This window comes from Nyctereutes procyonoides, unplaced genomic scaffold, assembly GCF_905146905.1.
Source record: "Nyctereutes procyonoides isolate TBG_1078 unplaced genomic scaffold, NYPRO_anot_genome, whole genome shotgun sequence".
NCBI classification, from domain to species: Eukaryota; Metazoa; Chordata; class Mammalia; order Carnivora; family Canidae; genus Nyctereutes; species Nyctereutes procyonoides.
The window spans coordinates 3,296,298-3,317,500 of NW_026575131.1; the positions used below are offsets into that span (position 1 = coordinate 3,296,298).

The window sequence follows — 21,203 nt, forward strand, 5'->3', positions numbered from 1 at the left end:
CGCCCGGCGGGCGGGGCTGCGCGGAGCCTCGTGGGGAAGCGCGGGGGCGGGGCCGCGCGGGGCGGGGCACAGATGGGGCGGGGCGGGGCGGGGCTGCCCGCGGGGGCGGGGCCAGGAGAGCCGAGTGGGGAGCCTCTCCGCACGCAGCGTCCCAGGTACCTGCCCGCTAGACTCTTCTCTGGGAGGGCTTCCCTCCAAAACAGAGTCCCCAAGTATACCTGTCTTCCTCCCCAACGTGTAAGCACGGCAAATACAGACCCCACACCAGCCAACTATAGCCTACTGTGCTGGTGGTCCCAATATCTGCCAATCCCGACTTTGGCCTCAGTTTATAAAATGAGGCCTCTGCTCCCAGGATGGTGTGGCTCGGGGGCTCTGATGCTCCTGCCCCAGGGGAAAAACTGGGTTTCATCCTGAGGCTGGGGACACCCATTTGGAGACTTTTGGGTGAGGATGTGAGGAAAGCAGCTCCTTTTTCCCTAAGCCCACCCAACCCCCTGTCCTTCCTTCACCCAGAGCCAACTTTCAGACCCCCATGGCTGGCTTACAGTAGTCCTGATTCACTATTAGAACTCTTTACCCACATCTGGTCCTCCAGACAACATTGTGATATAGGTGGAGCTATTAGTGGCTCCATTTTCCAGAAGAGGAAACTGAGGTTCACCCTAACTGGGTTAACTTTTAAGAGGTTTTCCTTCACCTTCTCCTCTTCTAGGCTGCTCATCTCTTTCTACTATAAGCAATCACAGCTTGCTGTTTTCAATCTGCATATTTATTTGTTATCTGTCCTTGGGCTTCATGAAGGCAGGCACAGAGCCCAGCACCCACACTTGTGGAATGCCCAGATGTGTTTGGAAGACATCAAGCGGACATAGACACAATCAAAACCCCACCTGCACCACCTACAGGTCCATCTCCTGGAGGGCCAGGCAGCTGGCACATCTGCAGGAGTCAGGAAGAAGTAGGAAACCACTAATGCAGGGACATTGTCTTGTGCCTTTTCGAGTCTTTCATTTGGAGGGGGTGGTGCAAAGAGCCTAAAGAAGAGTGCTTTCCCAGATGGAAACTGGGGTTGGGTGGGGGATGGTGAAGGAAGAGGGCTGGGCTAGTCCAGCTTGCAGCACAGGAAGAGGCTGTCCCTAGATCCAGTTTAGTGCACCAGGGTTCCCAGGCAACGGGCTAGCAGGAATCCACTGCCCCTTCACTGCTCATCTCCACATTTCTCCTCTTTGCTTCTGATGTTGTCTTTGCTACATTAAAAATAAATAAAGACTCAGAATAGGAGAAAATATTTGCAAATCACATATCTGATAAGGGTCTACAATCCATGCTATGTAAAGAACTCTTCCAACTCAACAACAAAAAGGCAAATAACCCAATTAAAAAGGTGGGCAAAGGATCTGAACAGACACTTCTCCAGAGAAGATATATGAACAGCCAATAAATGCATGAGAAGATGCGGATCATCACTCGTCAGCTGGGAAATGCACATCAAAACAACCATGAGTTAGCACCTCATACTCACTAGGAAGGCAAGAATCAGGAGGATGGACAAAAGCTCCTCCACACAAGGGTTCCAGAAGAAGACTTCTGACACACACTGCTCAGAGGGCTATGCTACCATGACCTGCATTCTGGTTGGAAGGGGGGTGGGAGTAGGAGGGGATCGGGTTGAAATTGTCCACCCCAGCTTGAACAGCCCTCTAAAAATAGGCTGCAATAAATGGAGCCAAGAGAATTCCCCCAGCCCAGCTGCTGGAGCACTCCAGACACACACTCCCGCCGACAGCCTCACGACCTGGATTCTCCAAGAATTCCAGGCACTTGTCCAGGCCCGCAGCTTAGCCGCCTGCCAGGATGGTCTTGGCGACATTGTTCTGGCGAGGATTTAGAAGAAGGGGGTTGAATTTCCCTGTTAGCGTTTGGAATACCAGAGGATGGAGTCCCTGGAAACCCAACGCCTCTTAATTCTGTTGTTTTGTTTTATCTCCTCAAAGTGTGCCTCTTGCTTCTGCTCAGTTAACTGCCTCGCAGATTAATAATTTAGGGAGTTGTGAGGCGAACAAAAAAGTTCCAGCCTGGAGAGACAGAGAAGCCAATTTTTCTGCTTAAATGACTAAACGGAGCAGAATTCTTACATGTTCCATTTGGGCAGATTGCTGAGCCTCCTGAGTCTCAGTTTTGCCAACTGTAAAGTGCGGCTCGTGGACCACATCTGCCCTGGAGAATTCAATTTGCTGTTTAATTTGCAAGCATTCATTAGTGCTCACTCCGAGCCATCGCCTGAGGCCTCCATGGGAGACACCGATGTGACCAGTGTCCCTCAACATGATGTTATGATGATCTTCAGGAAGAAGCCTGTGACTCTGTACCCTAAGAGGTTCCAAAGATGAAGGGACTTTTGGGCTGGGACTTGACAGATGAGTAGGAGCCCGCATATAGGTGTATGGGATTTGAGAAAGACATGGAAATGTTTAGTTCCACCATGGTCCTGGTTTTCAGTCCTGAGTTGCTTGTCTTGGCCTGTTTCACATGTCATAACCCAACTTCATCCACACTCTCGTTTCTGATAGCCTCCTGTCTTCCACCAGATGTGTATGAACCCTGCCTCACCCACCAAGGCCGACGTTCATAGGTCTTCTAGAGCCATCAGGATGAAGGCCAGCCCCTCCACATAGCTGGCCTCCAGGCCTATGTGCCCTGACTGACATTTACCTCTCCAGCCCTTGCCACTCATCGTGCCCCCTCCACACATGCCACACCTCCAGCAATACAAAACTTCCAAAGCCCCAATGTCCTGTTGTGCCTGGCTCATGGCTAAGACTTTGGACTTAAGCTTTCAACTTAAGTTTTCTCAGAAAGCCCTGACCAGCCACGTCAGAAACTCCTCTTACACACTCTTGGGTTTAACTCCTCTTACCTGCTCTCTCATCTCTCTCATAGAGCTGTACTGCTATTGCCAAGGCAGAGTTAGGCCTGCAACCTTCTACACAGCATCCCCCACACTTCCTATGGTGCCTGGGACACAGAGGTGCTCAGCAGTTGAATAAATCTGGCCTGAGAGTCAAATCTGGCCCACTGCCTGCTTTTTTAAAACTAAGTTTTATTGGAACAGAGTCACACTCATTCACTTACGTGTCATCTACAGATACTTTGGTGCTGCAACAACAAAGCTGAATAGTTACAATGGAGATATATGGCTTACAAAGCCTAAAATATTTATATCTAGCCCTCCATAGAAAAGTTCATCTAGCCTAAAATAAATGACGCTCCTCTGAGGAGTTTCATGTTGGCAGCAGCTACCCTGCCTGTTCAGCCAGACCTCCAGCGCCCTGGCACAGGCCCACTGTGGACAAGACCTGGAAGAGCAGAATTCAAACGTCATTGGGGAAGGTGGTGATTAGAACTACAGGTCTAGGCCAGGTGACCTTCAGACAAGATGGCCACATGATGGGACAACCCACTGCTAGGAATGACTCCTATGGAGCTCTTGGTCCATGTATGCAAAGACTTAGGTCCAAGGATATTAGTTGTTTGTAACAGCACAACAAGGAGGAGGCATACAATGTCCTTCGGTGGGGACTGGTTAAGTAAACGACGATACACTCATCAGTGGTGTCCTACGTTAACAAGATGGCGGCAGCACCATACATAACTTACAGAAAATGATATGAGATGTGACACTGTGATCAAAAGTCTGATAATTGGGGATCCCTGGGTGGCTCAGCAGTTTAGCGCCTGCCTTTGGCCCAGGGCGTGATCCTGGAGTCCCGGGATCAAGTCCCATGTCAGGCTCCCAGCATGGAGCCTGCTTCTCCCTCTGCCTGTGTCTCTGCCTCTCTCTCTCTCTCTCTATGTCTATCATGAATAAATAAATAAAATCTTTTAAAAAAAGTCTGATAATTGTGATACATGTTTACAATAAAACATAGAGAACACTAGTGCACTTATTGAGCATCATATGATCATAGACTATTTCCTAAAGAAGATCCAAGAAACACATGTCAATGGCTGCCTCTGGGAAGGGAAAGCGGGGTTTCCAGAGATTCCTGGAGATGGGCCTCTGTCCTCTAAACCTGAAGTCTTACTGGGACACAGCTGGGAAGGAGAAAGGACTTTTCACTGTATGCCCTTTTATAATTTTCAAAATTTTAAATGACTATTACCTTAAGAAAACAACAACAAAGCCAGTGCAATAAAGAAATCAATAAAATCATGGCAACCCACGGGACCAGAAGTCTTCTAGCATCTTGTAAGAGACTCCAAGGCCCCCCAGAGCCAGTCCCCAAAGGCCCCAAATTCCAGACGGTACTTAAGCCACCTCTCGGGGCACTCTGGGTTCCTTTTCCTTTGAGTAGGCTGTGTCTTAACTGACAGCCGTGAAAATCAACTGGAGCCCATTTGGCTCTCCCCTCAGTGCCTGTTGATCGTTTATCTGTCACTCTTCATAACACTGAACAACCGGCCCTACAGCATGGCCAGGACGCTGGACATCGGAGGGAGCTCTGTGATCATCCCTATAGTCCAAGCCCTCATTTTACAGACAGGGAAACTGAGGCCCAGAGTGATAAAGGGATGTGCCCTGGGGTGTGTACTAGAAACGGTGACACTGGCCCACGCATCCTGCCTCCCAGGCCACAGTACCTACAGGCCAGCATACAGCCTGGATGTGGGTGAGGTGTCGGTTCCCTACAGGATAGAACTTCCTCATGTGAGTGTTGGATGCTGTGAAAAACCAGAGACAGCTGTGCAGAATGCAGACTTGTATAGAGTGATCTCTCAGAGAAGCCAGTCAGTCCCCTCAAAGAGAAATTTTTCTGGCTAAATCAAGCTGCTCTTAAGTGCCAAGTTACTTTTAAAATTTCAACTATTTTTTCACATAATCTGCTTGCAAATCACAGACTTCTCTAATTGTACTAAACAAAGTAAAGTAAATGACCTTGGGATCACTTACTTTGGGAGACTGGGGGTGGCCCAGAGGTGGTGTAGGTTTGTTTACTGTGAACTTGACTCTATGGCCATTTCCCTGCTCAGGCACTACTTTGGTTGTCATTCAGTCCCTGTCCCTTTCCAACCTCACTCTCAGCTCCCATCGCTATGATATAGCTCCTCCCAGAATGCACTGTGCACTTTTCTGCCCCAGTCCCTTTGCTTGTGCCTGCTTCTTGGGCTACCTTCTTCATCTGCTAGGGAACCTCCTACTCAACCTTTAAGACTCAGCCCAAATGTCACCTTCTCTTTGAAGCCCCTTCCAGAGCTCTGTCCCCAGGTGAGAAGGGGAACCCTCGCCTGGACTGTGGACACCTCAAAGGTGGGGACAATGTCTCTCTATCCACTCTCCTGGTGGCGCGGCTCAGACACTGCCACTGCTCCGTGTGACTAGCCATCTGCAGAGTTGAGTCCCAACTGTGAAAACTCAGTGGTACTTGTGTTGGCCAAGACCTAGACCATGAGAGTGAGATCAAAGTGGCTTTAATGTCAGCATATCCTAAACTTTAGGGCTGGAAGGAGTCACCATGACCCAGTGCTGCCTGCCCATTGGGTGAGGAGCCTGAGGTCCACAGAGAGGGGAGCGCTTTCCCAAATCTGGGGCACCGCCAAGAACTAGCCATCTGACTTCCTTTCCGCAGCTCCTTCCCTACTGCTCTGACAAAGCAAACCACGGAGTCAGGGAACCATTGTGGTCTGAGGTGTAAGGAGGCTATTTTCCTGTGGTCTTTAAATGAACAATAAAAATTAGATGTAGTTGCTACTGTGCCAAGAGTTGACAAGAGGATTAAACAGGCTGTGAGGGCATGGGAAGGATCCCGAGGGAGGGTTTGCAGTAACAGAACCACATAGTCAGGACACAGGGTCAGATGCAAGGAGAAACAAAACCCCTTACCAACACAAGGTGGCTCTATAGGAGCTCTGAAAAGCCTAGCACATGACAGGTGCCCAGTGACTGACAATGTCAACAAAAATGGTCAGGAATGATCACCTCCTCCAAGAAGTCCTCCTAGCCTGGATCCCCAGAGCACCCCATGTTTCTAGGTCCCCAGTGTCCACTTGCAATCCCTGCCACATAGCAGATGATAGTTTGTTGTAAAAATGAAGGAAGGTGGTGGTTGTAGCCATGGGTCAGAAGGTGCTTATGGCAATCCCTCCTCAGTCTGGACCATTTGTGGGCACCCTCCAACACATCCTGGCCCCTCTGCTGGGCCCAGCCAGGTAAGCTGAGCTGCTCACCCTGGGGCTTAGGGGGCAGGCCCGGTGGAGAACAGACCTGTGACTTCTAAGTGCCACTACTTGAGTTATGGGTATCTATTCAAGTGGATGGGAAATGGCCATTTGCCGGTCTTCTTGCAGGATCCAAGAGGCATGACGACATCAGGAAGACATTTGGAACCAAATATCTGAGCTGCTACCTTCAATCAGTGAAAGGCTCTTCCCTGACTCCCCCCGCCCTCCCTGCCCCACTTGCCCTTGAAATCACACAGTGCATCACACTTCCCATCAGGCGGCCCTAGGATACAATCAAAAGTGACCCCACTTCACCCCTCAAAGTCAACCCCCTTTTCCCTGGCTGGTAGCACAAGAAAGCCACCGCCAGATCCTTAGGTCTGACCTTCTGTGCGCGTCTATACCTGAGACAGAGCCCCTATCTCCCCCAAGTAGAAGAGGCAGCCCTGTGGCCAGGGGCCTGGACACACATCCCAGCGCCCCTCCACCCCCCGCCCTGTGTGCCCTTGGGTGAGTCACTTAGCTTCCTGGGGCCTCAATGTGTTCACCTGTAAACCTTCCTTGCAGGAGTGGTGTGGGGCTTGGCAGGAACACTTGCAATGGCCTCACCAGGGCAGGGCACAGGAGGCCTTCGGAACTTAGAGTCCCTCTCTCTGCTCCACCATTGCCCTGACAGGGCGGGCATGCTCACAGCGTGGGGCATCTATTGGTGTCATATCCTAGCTCCCCCATATCCGATGTTCGATCTTGCGATCTCAGACAAGTAGATAGGTCTTCCTGAGCCTCCTTTCCCACCTCCCTGCCTCTATCGCCTCTTCCTTAAGTTTGGAGGCTGTTACCTCTCTAGACAGCCACGGTCACCCCTCAAGGGCACATACTCTGGATCAGCCGCTTTGCAGAAGAGGTTGCATTTAATTCTCAACAACCTTCCTTTTACAGATATACTGTGGCTCGGAGAGGTCAAGTAACTTACTTAAGGCCACATACCTAGAGCCTGGATGATAGGGATTTGAGCCCAGGTCCATTTGGCCCCCAGGCCATGAATGAAACCACGAAGCCAGACCTACCCTGTCTCCCCGCTACACAAAGTGCTTACTGAATGCAGGCTCTGTGCTAAATGCTTTACATGTAGCATTCACTTAAGCCTTCTCAGGAACATACCACTATTATATCCTCATCAGGTCAGCCAGAAAAAGAAACTGAGGCTCAGAAAGGCTAAGGAATTAAAAGGCAAACAGCCAGTAAGTGAGGATTGGAACCCAGAGCTGTCTGATTCCTAAGTCTATGCTTATAACACTGTTCCCTTTGGTCTTCAAAGTCCAGTTCCAAGAAGTCCCCTGCAGAAGACTGTTTCCCTTCTCTACTGATAAAATAGAAATAATAAAAGCAAATCCAGCTCCAACCCTACCCCGCCCGCTGCCCACATTGGTCATGGAGTCAGACTCCTAGCTCAGTCCCCTTATTGGCAGTGTGATCTTGGGCATCGCCATTCTGAGTCTCAGTCTCCTTCTCTGTAAAATGGGAATGAATAACAACTCATATCACTGAGGTTGTTGTAAAGACCTTCGTGAGATACCCAGCACCAGGCCCTGGCTTGGGCCTCTCCCTTCCTCCGGCAACAAGCCCCCTCCCCCCCGGGGGGCGGTGAGCTCACACTCAGAGGGTCCCTTGAACTAGCTGGCGACCAGGGACAAATTGAGTTCTGCGGTTCCAAGCCTCACCCCCAGGCCTACTGTCTGGGAAAGAGCCAGACCCCCCAGCACATGCAGTTTCCAATGGACGGTGGCCCACTTGCTGTCACCTCCTCTGAGGGGCCTTCTGGGACACTCCCAGGTAAAGCACATCCCCTTCCAAGTCTCACGGCCTGTATTTATCTTGCTTAAGTGCTTGTGTACTCATTTACCGTCTGTCTCCTCCACAGCAATGAAGCTCTGTGAAGGGGGGGGCTTTGTTTACCACTGCATCCCCCAGTATGGTCTACAGTACATGCTCAATAAATGAGTGAGTCATGTCGAACCTGAGCCATTCTCATTCAGGGACAACCATGCATCCAGATGGGGCAAGACCTGTGAGCCAGAAGGGAACAGCAGGCCCCCCTCTGACTCCCCTTGTCTTTTTAATTTTTTTAAATTTATTCATGAGAGACACAGACACACACACAGACACACAGACACACACACACACACACACACACACACACAGGCAGAGGGAGAAACAGCCTCCCTGCGGGGAGCCCAATATGGGACTCCATCCTAAGACCCCGGGATCATGACCTGAGCCGAAGGCAGATGCTCAACCATTGAGCCACCCAGGCGCCCCTCTCACCCTTGTCTTATTTGACTTAAGCCAATGCCCTGCCCCTACTCACACCATAGATAGGTTATGGAAGGGCTGGGGGAAACCATCTTTCGAGAATACCAATTTTCACCCCCACTGTGTGTGCCCCGTACTTAAAAGGAGCCAGCAGCTAAAGATTTTATCAAAAAGATGCATCCCTTTGGCAAAGCAAATGACCATCCTTGACATATTTGGGTTTCTTTCCTAGTAGCTTTGCTTCAACTGGGGCCCATCTATCTTAAAGGGATGGTAAAGTGAGGGAACTGAGAAAGAAATACGGAAATCTGCAAGGCCTCGTTCTGTTACGGAACATCCCATCTGGTCCCCACTGATTCAGACGAGTGGCATTCCAGGGGGCCATTGGGGAAGTAGCTTGCTTACTCTTGAGCAGTGTGTTCACACCACAGAACAGCTACCAAAGGGGTGCCAAGCCAAGGCCCCAGCGGCCCTCTCTCTTAATGAATAGATACGTTCATTTATAACAAGTGCCAGGGACACCTGTTTTGCAAACGGATGCCACTCCTATAACAACGGCCTCTCTTAAGTGGGTTAAAAATTGCCCTCCACAATCTTCTTTATGTTATTGATTTATTTTATTTATTTTTTTTTATGTTATTGATTTAAACAACACCTTCTCTTCTCTTATCCCAGTGGAAGGAAGACGGCAACCAGCTTGACTTGACTCCGTTGATTCCGAATTAATGGACACGGGATATATGTGATGTCTGATTCACTGGTTGAACAAACCTGTTAACTGAGACCATGTGCATTCACGAGTGTTCCACAACTGTCCCCAACATTTACTACCACCCATTACGTGCTGGGCACTGGCTGGCGTATCTCAGAGGATACAGAAGCAAAGGGATGTGGGCCCTGCCTTCAGAAGCTGATGGGTAAGGTGGACGCAGGCAAATCACAACCACCAGTGCCAGGGCAGCCCGGGTGGCCCAGCGGTTTGGCGCCGCCTCCAGCCTGGGGTGTGATCCTGGAGACCCGGGATCGAGTCCCACGTCAGGCTCCCTGCATGGAGCCTGCTTCTCTCCCTCTCCCTCTGCCTGTGTCTCTGCCTCTCTCTTTCTCTGTCTCTCATGAATAAATAAATAAAATCTTAAAACAAAACAAAAAAAAAACAACCACCGGTGCCAGCCCTGTTCCCACACGAGTTCATGTAATCCCGACAGCAGCGCTACGACATGGGTCTGCATCCCATTTTATCAGGGAGGCCCTGAAGCCCAGAGAGTCTAAGTAATTTGTCCAAAGATGCACAACCTCTAAATGATGGAGCTGGGGTTAGCAGCTACCCATGCTGACACTCAGCCTGTGTTCTTTCTTCTCCACCAGTGGTTCTCAAAGGGTGGTCCCAGGGACAGCAACAGTCACGGTCACGGGTGGGTATCATTGCAAATGCAAATTCCCACACTCTGGGTGGTTCTGATGCCTGCCATGGTTTGGAAATCTTGCAGCTGGCCAGGGCAATCAGGGCAGTATGGGAGCCACCTGCCTAGGGTCTGGACCATGAGCTGGGGCTGGATGGCCATTGAGGGAAGGCTTCCTGGAGGAGGTGATGCCTATCTTGGGATCTGTGGCATGAATGGAGATTCACGGGGTGGCCCAGTAAGAGAAGGGCACTCCAAGTATAGGGAACAGCATAGGCAAAGGCTTGATGAGCTTGGGAATATGTAATCGTGGTTCAGCATATGTATGGAGTGTGAAGTGTGGCGAATCGGCCAGAGGATGAAGGGGGTAGAATTCTGCTGGCGGGATTTATCCTCAGGTTGGTCTTCCCAGTGACCACATAGCACATGTGTGCCAATTACTTGACACTGTTCTTTCTGTCGGGGAAACTATGTCTTCTCCACTAATAGTAATCTTCATCATAATAAAGTCTCATTGAGAATAAATTAAATTTTCCCATAAAAACAAATCACCCAAACTAAAACACTGTTATGAAATCCTGCTTTGGGAGGGAGGGCGCCTGGGTGGCTCAGTCGGTGAAGGGTCTGCCTTCGGCTCAAGTCATGATCCCAGGGTCTTGGGATCGAGCCCCACATCAGGTTCCCTGCTCAGCGGGGAGCCTGCTTCTCCCTCTCCCTCTGCTGCTCCCCCTGCTTGTGTGTTCTCTATTAAGTGAATAAATAAAATCCTAAAAAAAAAAAAAAAATCCTGCTTGGATCCTGTATTATCAGCAGAAGGCCTGTGCTAGAGGCCTGCTCTGGGTTTGTTTAACACACAGATTAGCAAGCACAGAGAATCCATGTTATATAGAACGCAGCCATAAAACAGAAGGATGCTTTTTATATCCTGATAAGGAATGAGATGTAAGATACATTGCTCGGTGAAACAAGTCAAGCGATGAATGCTATATTTGGGTAAAAAAAGGAAGGGGGAGGAGTAAACACACACACATACATATGCATAATACATCTCTGGACAGTGGTTACCTTTGGGTATATATTTATGTCTTTAACTGTTGAACCATGTGACTATATAATGCCTATAGAAATAAGATACCGTTAAGCCTTTTTTTGAGTGCTAAAGAGGTGCTAAAGACATATCAGCACCGACCAACATTTTGGTCTTAAAGTAATTGGAAAGGCCGAAAGCACTGAGGGGAGAATCACAACCCTCTGGGCCCCATGTGATTTAGGTCCTTGTCACCGAATGCTGAGTCTGGGGCTCACCTGGAATCATTTCACACAGCCGGGGTTTCACACTTCCACCTGCTTAGTGGGTAACAGGGATCTGAGAATATACTTCTTTCAGCAAGAAATATCCTTAAGCATGTAGTGACTTCACTGCCACCTGAGGCTGGGGAGGGACCAGGCGGGCAGTAGCAGGTGGAGGGGAGGTCAAGGCTGTCTTCCTATACTCCTGGGAACAAGACTCAGCCGCCATTCCACTCTGTACCTCTTGCCCTGTGAAGAGAGAAGGTCAGGCCCCCAGGGAGCACCACCTGCATGCTGGACCGGTGCCTGCAGCTTGACACACACTATCCTGTGGAGAGTTATGCAGCCCACAAGAAAACCGTGACACAGAGAGGTTAAATGGTACACCTTGAGGCCACTCCGAGAGTGGCAGAGCGGGGATTCCAACCAGTAGGTCACGCAGGAAAAGCCCAGGAGCCTCTGAGACAAGGGGGCCTTGGGCTGGCAAGGGAACATGACTCCATGAAATAAGGGTAAACCCTGAGACCCAGATGGGGCTGCCCCAGACTCCTGGAGTGGATCCATAATGAGCATCGTTCATGCAACACAACCCACAGACAATTTTGGTCTCTCGCAATTTCCATAAATGAGTATAATTTATGTGTTAATAGCAAAGATATCAAGGTTTGGAAACCCCTGGAGTGTTAGAAATGCAATTTGTAATTATAAGCACACAACAATTTGTTCAATGTGTCAGCTCCGTCCGCAGTAATTATTGCCCTGGTTAAGGGTAATTTCCATCGTGCATAGGGACGGGAAGCCAGGAATGGGGGTGCTGAGCTTGGCCCCCCCCCCCATCACCCCTGGCTGTCTTCCTTGAGACCATTTCTATTCCCAAGATCCCTCCTGTTCCCTCCCACAGTGGGCTGCATCTTGTGGCGGCGCCCCCCCCCCCAATCGTGGGCTTCTCATGGGCTCCGCCCTGCCTGCGGGCACAAGTAAGGACCAGGCATTCCTTCTTGGGAGGCATCCCTAGTGGATCCTACCTCCCACCCTCAGGAGGGCCCTCAGGCTTGCTTCCCATTTGTCCCTGACAGTCTGGGACAATACTGGACAGTCTGGATAATACTACCTTGTGATGAAGGCTCCAGCTCCTGCCCCTTGGCTTCCCTTAGTGACTACGTGAGGTTCTGCGGTTGGGACAGTCAGGTGCACCAGCAGTAGCTGCAGCTGTCATGTCCCCGAGCACCGATTCTGTGCCCAAGTCTGCACCTGGTGCTCCATGGGGCTCACACAGGGTCTCGGCAAACTTCCCAGCCATAGGGAGCAGAGTTGACATCTTACAGAAGGGTACAGAGGCCCAGAAGTACCAAAGCACTTGCACAAGATGCAAGATCACGCGTCAGAACACGGGGAGCTGGGACTTTATACGAATGGATGGCCCAGGACATGAGGGTCCCCACTCTGGGATGCAGCCTCTGATGGAAAGGGCACTTCTTCATTCAACCCATATTGGCTCCTCTTGTGCTTTAACTCCAGTGCAAGGCATGGCGGTGGGGGAGAGGAGGGCGGTTGGTGGGTAAGTGCTCTGAAGGCCTCCTGGGGGTCCAGCCCTGGCTACGCTAACTGTTGGGCGCTTGTCCTGTGCTTTACACACATGACTTGTGGACGCCCTTGCCCACCTTGTGAAGCTGGGGCTTTATCACTTCATCACTGGCATTTCACTAGCCAAGGCTGCAGAGCAGAGACCTGGACCCCAGCACTCCCCTGCAAAGTAGGGGCTCACCTAGTGGCCCCCAGACTGGGTTTGGTGGCAAATTAAGATCAGCTTAAAAAGACAGTTCAGGGCACAGCTGTCTGAGATGAGATGGTGACAGCTGTGGGCTGGAGCCACCAAACTGGCAGTCTGGGTGTCAGAGTGCGGTGCAGGTGAGGAGCAGGGGGTAAGTGTGGCTGAGCAGAGTGGCCTCAACCCCACCTCTCACTAGGCTGGTCCTGACTGGTCTAGTCCACCTGCCACCGCTGGAGGGCTGGCGCCACCTGCCGCCCTTCAGGAGCACTGCAGCCTGGCCTTTCCAGCGCGGGGACAAAGCTCCCGTGCCAGGTACCCCCCGCCCTGGGACAGGTATAGAGAGGGGCAGCTTGAGCCAGCTTCAGGACTCCAACCTAAGCTTCCTCATTCAAATCTCCCCCATCCTGCCTGAACAACCTAAGACACCCTCGTCCCCAACACTCCTTGCTGTACAGGAGGGCAGCTGGGTTAGGAAGCAGAGCAAGACTCAAACCCATTTTCACTGACATTTCAATCTAACAACAAATCATTGCCCTGATTCAAACCCTGGCTCTTCACTGCTTAAGAAATAAGTACCAAACTTCTTGCTATGCCCGCAAGGCCCTGCAGATTTGGCCTCTGCCCTCCCTACTCTGCCTCCTGCCCCTGGGCCTTTGCAAATGCTAGTCCCTCTGTCCAGCACACGTCTCTCTTTTCACCTACTTAACTTGATTCCACCTTCATGCCTCAGCTCCTTTGGGGAGGCCTTGCCTGGCCTTCTCCCGGGCCCCCCTGGGAAATTCCTCCTAGCACCTGGTTGGTGTTGCTCATGGGAGCATTTCCCTCTCCTATGCTGGACAGCTGTGTGAGGATAAGGAACACGCCTGCTGGACTCACCACTTATTTCAGCTCCAGTGCAGTGCCTGGCACCTACTAGATGCTTGAGAAATGTTTGTGGATGAAGTCAATTATGTCTAGTTCACGTGAGTCCCCGTCCAAAATTAACATGCCTTCATAGACAAAGCATTCATTTCTCAAGGGACCAGACACAGAGATAAAAGTGTTTTATACTTGAGCTCAGGGTGGAGGATATTAGTAGACAATAAAGTAGGGGGTCTGTGCACAGATGTCCTGACCAGGAGTAGAAAGCCAGGAAAAGCCAGAGCTGACATGTGAACCCAGGTCTGTTTTGAGTCAAGCCATTCTGTGGCCCTTGAGGCCACAGACATATAGCCCAGCTCTCTCTGAGGTTTCATGTGGCTGGGTCTGCGCAAGGGGGGAGGAGAACCCACACCTAGGCATCTCTCCTTTGCTAGTGAGCATGCTCAAGGCTGGTTCTACCACCAGCATGCAGGGCTCCTGAGTGTGTGAGAATCTGGAAAAGGCGCCCTCTTCTGGTGGACTCAGCCTCTTAGGCCCACACTTGGGAAGACTGCATTCTTTCCTTGCTCTTACCCGTGCACAACCTGAACATCTGTACACTAGAAGTGCCTGGAGCTCCGCCCCACTGGGTGACTATGACCCTCGGTCCCTGTCTGCCCTCCTGACACTAGCAGTGGATCCTGCTCGTCCTTCGAGAGGGCAGGGAGTCTTCTGGTAAGGCTTTATAGTCATGCATGCAGGACATGTGGCCACATGTTAGCCACCAGCTGCCTTCCTTTCTCAGACCCTGGGAGAGGGAAAGCTCCAGTAAAAGCCCTCTGGGAGATTTACATGGCAGAGATAAGACACTGGCAGGTCCAGAAATCACAAGGCCCACAGAGAAAACATCAGCAAAATTTAGCACGGACTCAAGCTGCCTCATGGAGTACTATCAAAGCTTAATGGGAAGGTAGTGCATCAGGAGCGTTAGCCCAGGTGGGATGAGTGACATGTGGCTTGCTTGGGTCTTCGAGGAGATGGACCCCAGTCCTCTCGGAGAGGCTGCGGCACATCCTGGGCTTTCTGTACTGAGTCAGGAGCCCTGAGGAGGTCAGGGCTGGCTCAAGGTCACCCAATGGCCAGCTGGCAGTCGGGCTGGGCCCACGCCAGGTCCCCAGGCTCCACCCTTGCTCCAGACCCAGCTCTGCTGGAGTGGGGAGGAGGGGGAACTGGTCTCCAACTTGGGCCCTCACTGGGCACAAGGGACCGTTCTTTGCAACTCAACAATCCCCCTGTTTGCCCTGTGCCAGGCTACAGCCTCCCTCGAGTCCTGCTGACGAGGAAAATCTGGTGTCAGCGTCCACAAATATGTGTGCCTTCCAGAGGGAGGAGGCAGTCAGGCTCTCTAGCCGAGTGGGTGGATTTAAAGGCCCAGAGGGAAGTCACAAGATGGGGGCAGAGCAAGCTACCGGACGTTTTCTTTAAAATATGGTGAAATGAAATACGGTGCAGGGAATAAATATACACACACATATCTATCTCTTGAATGTTTCTGACCAGATACCCCCAAATGCTCTTCATGTTTGCTCTGAATGGGGGGGTGGGGGCTGTGGGGGCATATGTAGTTTTCATTGTATATTCTTACAACGTTGAACGTTTTTCCAGATGCAAATATTAAACCCATAGAAATGAACCAAAAATAAAAGGTTTTCCTAAGCAAATATTAAACCCATAGAAAAGAACCAAAAATAAAAGGCCCCAGAAGAAAGGAAACATCCAGGAGCTCAGAATTTCAGAGGACAGAGGGAGCTTGGATATTGACCTTCTCGGTAAAATAAAACAAAAGCTGAGATGAGCTGTGCTTGCTGGGAGCTGGGCCATGTTTATGGCCCATTGGAACACGGTTCCATTTTGGCCTCAGAGTGACCTGAAGAGGCAGGCCCTATCACTGTCACCCCCACTACACAAAGTAGGAGACACTGCCCAAGTCCTAGCCACTAGCTTGGGCTGGTTCTTGCTCCTGGCCTCCACTTCCTCCCAGGGACCCACAGTTCTCAGAGAGCCCCGGGGAGCAGAGACACTGCTCCAGAGGGAATGCACCTGGTCAGGCATCTGAGGGGAGTCCATGGGTGGCGGTGGCAGCGGCAGGAACAGAGCCTGTGACTTCCAGGGTCACAGAGGGAGGCTGCTGAGATATGGGCAGGGCCACTCTCAGCCCCAGCCCCTGCTGAACCACAGCCCCTCCCTGGGCCTCAGTTTCCTCATCTATTAAATGGGTGAGTCTTCTGGGTTTTGCTTGGGAGGAGGAAAGCATATCCAAGGGGAGGTATGCGGTGCAGAGAAGGTGCTGGTTCTGTACCCACTTCCTCCCTCCTTCCCTGCCCTGGTAACTCCACGAACAATAAGGCTGTGTCCTGCCAGGCCAGGTTCTGGCTACCGCCCAGGGAAAGGCAGCGGGGCCCAGAGGGTCAACTGGAGGTTGGCAGCGACCCCTCCCATCTAGTGGGTGCACCCTGGACACTGAAGAGGCTGCAGAGTCCCTTGGGAGACAGGTGGGCAGGGTGCCTGAGCGTGTGTGGGCCGGAGTGGGTCTGTGTGGTGGCCTGAGATTTGGCAGGTCCTCCACCTTCTACCTCTCGCTGCCTCAAACAGACCCAGACCCACAGGGCTTAGGAGGGGATGTTTATTTCCTAGATGGAGGAAGCCAGAGCTGTGCGGGGAAGACACGGCCAGGATCACCTTGGCCCTCCCTTACCTTGGTCCAGCGCCCTGGGTGGGGGCCTCCTGCCGCAGACAGCGCAGCCTCGCTGGCCTCTGGGGCCTCCTCTGCGGCCCACGTAGGTGAGCTCCCTCGGCCCCTCCCTGGCCTGTGCAGTGGCCAGCGTGGGTCATAAGCCCTCAGCCCCTGCTTAATCCGCCAGAGCCCTAGTCAGCGCCAGTGGGACACGTGACACTTACAGCCCCACAGACCTGTTTGGCAGGAGTGGCTACTGCTCTGGTGGGGGAGGGCTGCCGGCCCAGCCACCTTGCCCTGGGGGGCTGTCCCGGATCGCCACACTCCTGCTGGCTCTTCCAGTCCAGGGCTCCTCCCTCCCAGCCTTCCACCTTCCCGAGAAAGATATGGGTACACGGGAGGTGGGAGGGGCACGCCTGTCACCAAACGGTGCTGGGTATGGGCATGCACGCACACACTCAGAATGGGACCCTCATTTCACACCGTATATGATCCAACTTCAGGTAGATTAAAGATCTGATCTGATGTAAAACATACAGAAGAATATTCATGACAACAGAGGACGAAAGGATTTCTTAAAACACAAAACATTGATAATAAAGCGAAAGACAGGAGCGCCTAGGTGGCTCAGTCAGGCAAGCGTCTGCCTTTGGCTCAGGTCATGATCCCAAGGTCCTGGGATCCAGCCCAGTGTTGGGCCCCCTGCTCAGCAGGGGGAGTCTGCGGCTCCCTCTGCCCCTCCCCCCACTGGTGCTCTCTCTCAAATAAATAAAACCTTAAAAAAAATAAAGCAAAAGAAAAATTTGACTGCTTAAATTAAAAACTCTGAAATGAAGATGTTCACCCCAAGACCCCAGAAAAAGTAAAAAAGGCAAGATATTTATAATGTATACAAATGATCAAAGATTCAAGTCTCAAATGCCTAAAGAATCCCCCCAGATCAAGAGGAAAATAAAAAGAGAGCCCAAGATGGACAAAAGACTGGACCAGGCACTTCACCGAAGAGGAGGTCCAAATGGCCAATACACGGACAAAAATGGCCCAACCTCACTGGCAATCAGGGAACTGCAAATTAACACCACCGCGAGAAACCATTCCACGCCGGCCTGGTGAGCAACAATGGCAAAGGCTGATCACACAAGGTGCCAGGGAGAAGGGAGCGGAGCAGGAGGAAATGACCACACAGCCTCCTTTATGCCCCAGTTAGAGGTAATGTGCTAGAGAAGTGAATGCCATGCGCGGTAGGACACAGGTTCAAGGACGACAGACCCAAACTAAAAGTCACCCACGTGTCCATCACAGTGGACTGGACACATAAGCTGCAGCCCCAGTTCTATGAGGGAATACTCCACAGCAGCAATAAAGACTCACCGCGGCTACTTATGGCTGATGAGCCCCCACGGCCGTGACTTCAAGCTAAAGAAGCCAGACCCAAATAAATACCTCCAGCCTGAGTCTATTTACAGACAGCTCGGAGAGAAGGAAAAGAATAACCCTGTAAAGAGTCGTTCAGCTAGGTGGTAAGAGCAAGAACAGGAGCATTATTATCACAAAAGTCAAAATGGTGAGAATCTTTGAGGCGTAATGGTTGGGGATGAGCAGAAAGCGGGGTCAGGAGGAGGGTGCTTCTGGCAATGCTCAGTCTCTGGACCCAGGTGGTAGGCGCGTGTCTGTTTCTCTAATTTTTCTTTAGGCTGCCGCATGTATGTCTTTCCACTTTCCTGTGTGACAGATTACATTTCACATTTAAATAGGCACAGTTATGTGGTATGGGTCGGGGATAGCTGTGACTGCAGAGCCACCTGCCACAACCTGCCACACCTCGACACAATGGCCACTGCAGCCACATGGGACATCTGAGCTGAAAGGACTCATCCTACCTTCTCATTTTGGAGATAAGCGCGGAGGATCAGAGACAGAAAAGAACTTGTCCAAGGCTGCACAGCAAGTTGGGGCCAGGACTGGAATCTAGGTCCCAAACTACAGTTCTCTCCTCTTCCTACTGAAAGAATTTTCCCATTGCCAATCACCTTTAACACCAATAGGGGCAGACTCATTCTGTTTGGCACTCAGCACTCTCTGAAATTTTCTTTATTTGCTTACTTATTCATTGCGGGTCTCAGGACACTAGAACAAAAGCTCCTGGAGGGAAGGGCTTTTTTGTCTGTTTTGCTCCTGTGGTATCACAGTACATGCTCCATAAATATTTGCTGAATGAATAAATGAATGGGGCTGACAATTCTATTTGGACTTGGAGGCCCGAGAAATACTTAGTGGCTCCTGTGATATCCCCCAAAGGAGAAAATGAAAAATAACCATATGACATTGACATTTTCTCAGAATCACTTTCATACTCAGCCACTTAGGTGGCTGGCACTACTGTCACCCCCATCTTCAGGAGTAGGAAGCTAAGGCTTAGGGAGGTCTTGTGGCATGTCCCAGGTCATGAAGCTGGGAAGTTGAGAGCTGGTGTTTGAACCCAGCCCTGGAGGCAGGCCGGTCCTCAGCCAGTCCACCCAAAGGATCCCCGTATCAGGATCTGCATGCTTCAGCCCCTCCTGCCCCCCACTCCCACTCCTACCCCTTTCAGGTGCCAGTTACAATTTCCAAAGTGTATTCTGGTCTCTTCCAAACTCCTTTGGCCCAGGAAGGGGAAGGGACTTGTTCAAAGTAACAGGGAGTCCAGCTCTCTGCCCTCAAACTTCCCAAGGTAGTGTGACCAACAGTGACCCTGCGCTGCCCATGGATTTGCCATAAGACGTTCAATTTCCATATTGCAAAAAAAAAAAAAATTTTTTCCATATTGCTCCACTTCATACCAAATCCTCGGTGCCCACCCCCGCCCCCCACCCGCCCGCTAAGTCCAAAAGCTGGTCCTAGCTCTGCATCTGGATGAGCTGAATAATGTAACATTCCCAGAATACCCTCAGGTAACCGGCTTTATTAAAACACCCTGGCATGTAGCACTTTACAAACCTATATTACCATCCTGATAGCTTTCACCAAGCCCTCAGATAATAATTAAAAAAAAAAATCATTGGCTCTTGGGCGCCTAAACCAACTGATTCAAATCCTCTCTACTGCCTCAATTTGCCTACCTCCGGTGAAGGGAACTCACCACCTCCCAAGGCAGCTGGTTTCTTGTTTGGATCGAGCTCAGTTGAGCACAACAAAAACTTATATTAGCCCCCGGCACTACGGACTATGAGATGCCTCAGCCACCATTCTGGCCTTGGGGCATTCAGTTTTGATTGTGTCATCCCAACAGGATGGGACACAGCACAGGCTAGGATTACCTTCTAGAGAGGCAGCATGTGAGGCCCAAGCCATTATATCCCCACCACATATGGAACGTGGATTTATGTGGGTCAGCCTGGACTCTGCTTACTTGAGAACCCTTCCCAGAGGGATGCCTCCCTAGGAGCATCTGGGCATGAAAACTGGCAAACTGTGAGGCCCTGGGTCCCAAGGAACTGAAGCAATTGTCACAGGTGGTAGGTGGGAGGGTGCAGCATTCCAAATCATTCTTGCTGGCCTGTCGGGGTGACATCATTGTTTTAATATTATGCTTCCAGAACCTTCATACACATTAGTGGATGGGTCTGTGGTTTTGCAGATGAGATGGGATAATATATGTGAGAGGCACTGTGACAGGGTCTGGCAAGGAGCAGATGCTTACAGAATGTTCGCTGAGTTTGAATTGCAATCATGCTGGATCAGAAGGCCATCTACACATAGTTCTTCGAAGAGTCACTGAGAACTTGGCTGCCTGTACCCTGCCTTCTCAAGCTGGCACGTGCTGGGGTAGCCCTGCTGAATGGCCCGGAGAGCAGGAGGGGATTCCTGAAGGCTGGCGTCTCACCTATGCCTCTATGGGCTGTTGTTCTGCTCAGGGTAACAACAGTACCCCTGAGGGGAGGACACAGGACTCAGGGTAGGCTTTGCCAAAGTGGTGACATCGATGAGACAGTAAGTATGAACAGAGGTTTCTAGGAAGATGTCGCTCCCAAAAGCAGGTTTGAGTTATACTTCACCACGGCAACAACCAGATCTGAGTACGGGACACCCTAGTCCACACGGACCTCACCAAGATGATGGGGCTTTGCCCAGCCTCTCGTACGCAAAAAAACCTTCCTCGCAGGAACACACAACCCCATTCCTTATCTCCTGATTCTGAAACACCAGCCAGGAGTGATGAGACCATACCCTGGTGCCCAAGACCATACCCTGGTAAGAACAGTGGCTGGCTGGGCTCTTTTAGGCTAGCTCACCCCCCACCCCAGTCCTCCGAGCACTGGTTTGGAAGAAAGCTGGAGGCACAAAGGGTCCCAGGTTCTAGCCTGGCCTTGGCACTTCCCTCCTCACAATGGGGAAGGCGCAGCTGTGGGCCTAGCAGGTATGAGGTGGGCAGGGCAGGGCGGCTGGTTAGAGTGACAGCTGGAAGGGCAGGCAGCCATGGGGCCCTTTTAGGCAGCCTTGAGAGAGGATGGCAACTCTGGTCATGAGACCCAAGATTACTTAATGTTTGCAAACTGCAGGAGCCAGAGTCCCCTGCAGAGGAAGGCACCAGTCCCCTTCCTTGTCCCTCCACTGCAGACATCTCTATGGGAACACCGAGTCCTCTGAGTGTTCC

General features: G+C 51.2%; 1 protein-coding gene across 8 annotated transcripts in view; it reads right to left on the bottom strand.

Moving 5' to 3' along the window:
• IQSEC1 (IQ motif and Sec7 domain ArfGEF 1) overlaps positions 1–21,203 on the bottom strand; it is a 376,008-nt gene that overhangs the window by 69,997 nt on the left and 284,808 nt on the right. The window contains exon 1 of one of the 8 annotated variants that reach the window (XM_055342624.1): positions 16,592–16,824. The exons of 5 other annotated variants lie outside the window; for them this stretch is intronic. In XM_055342624.1, coding sequence (XP_055198599.1) covers positions 16,592–16,728 — 137 coding nt within the window. In that variant the 5' untranslated portion in view covers positions 16,729–16,824. Of the gene's footprint in view, positions 1–16,591; positions 16,825–21,203 lie in introns of those variants that run through there. 2 more of the 8 variants (XM_055342627.1, XM_055342629.1) reach the window with 2 other exon arrangements.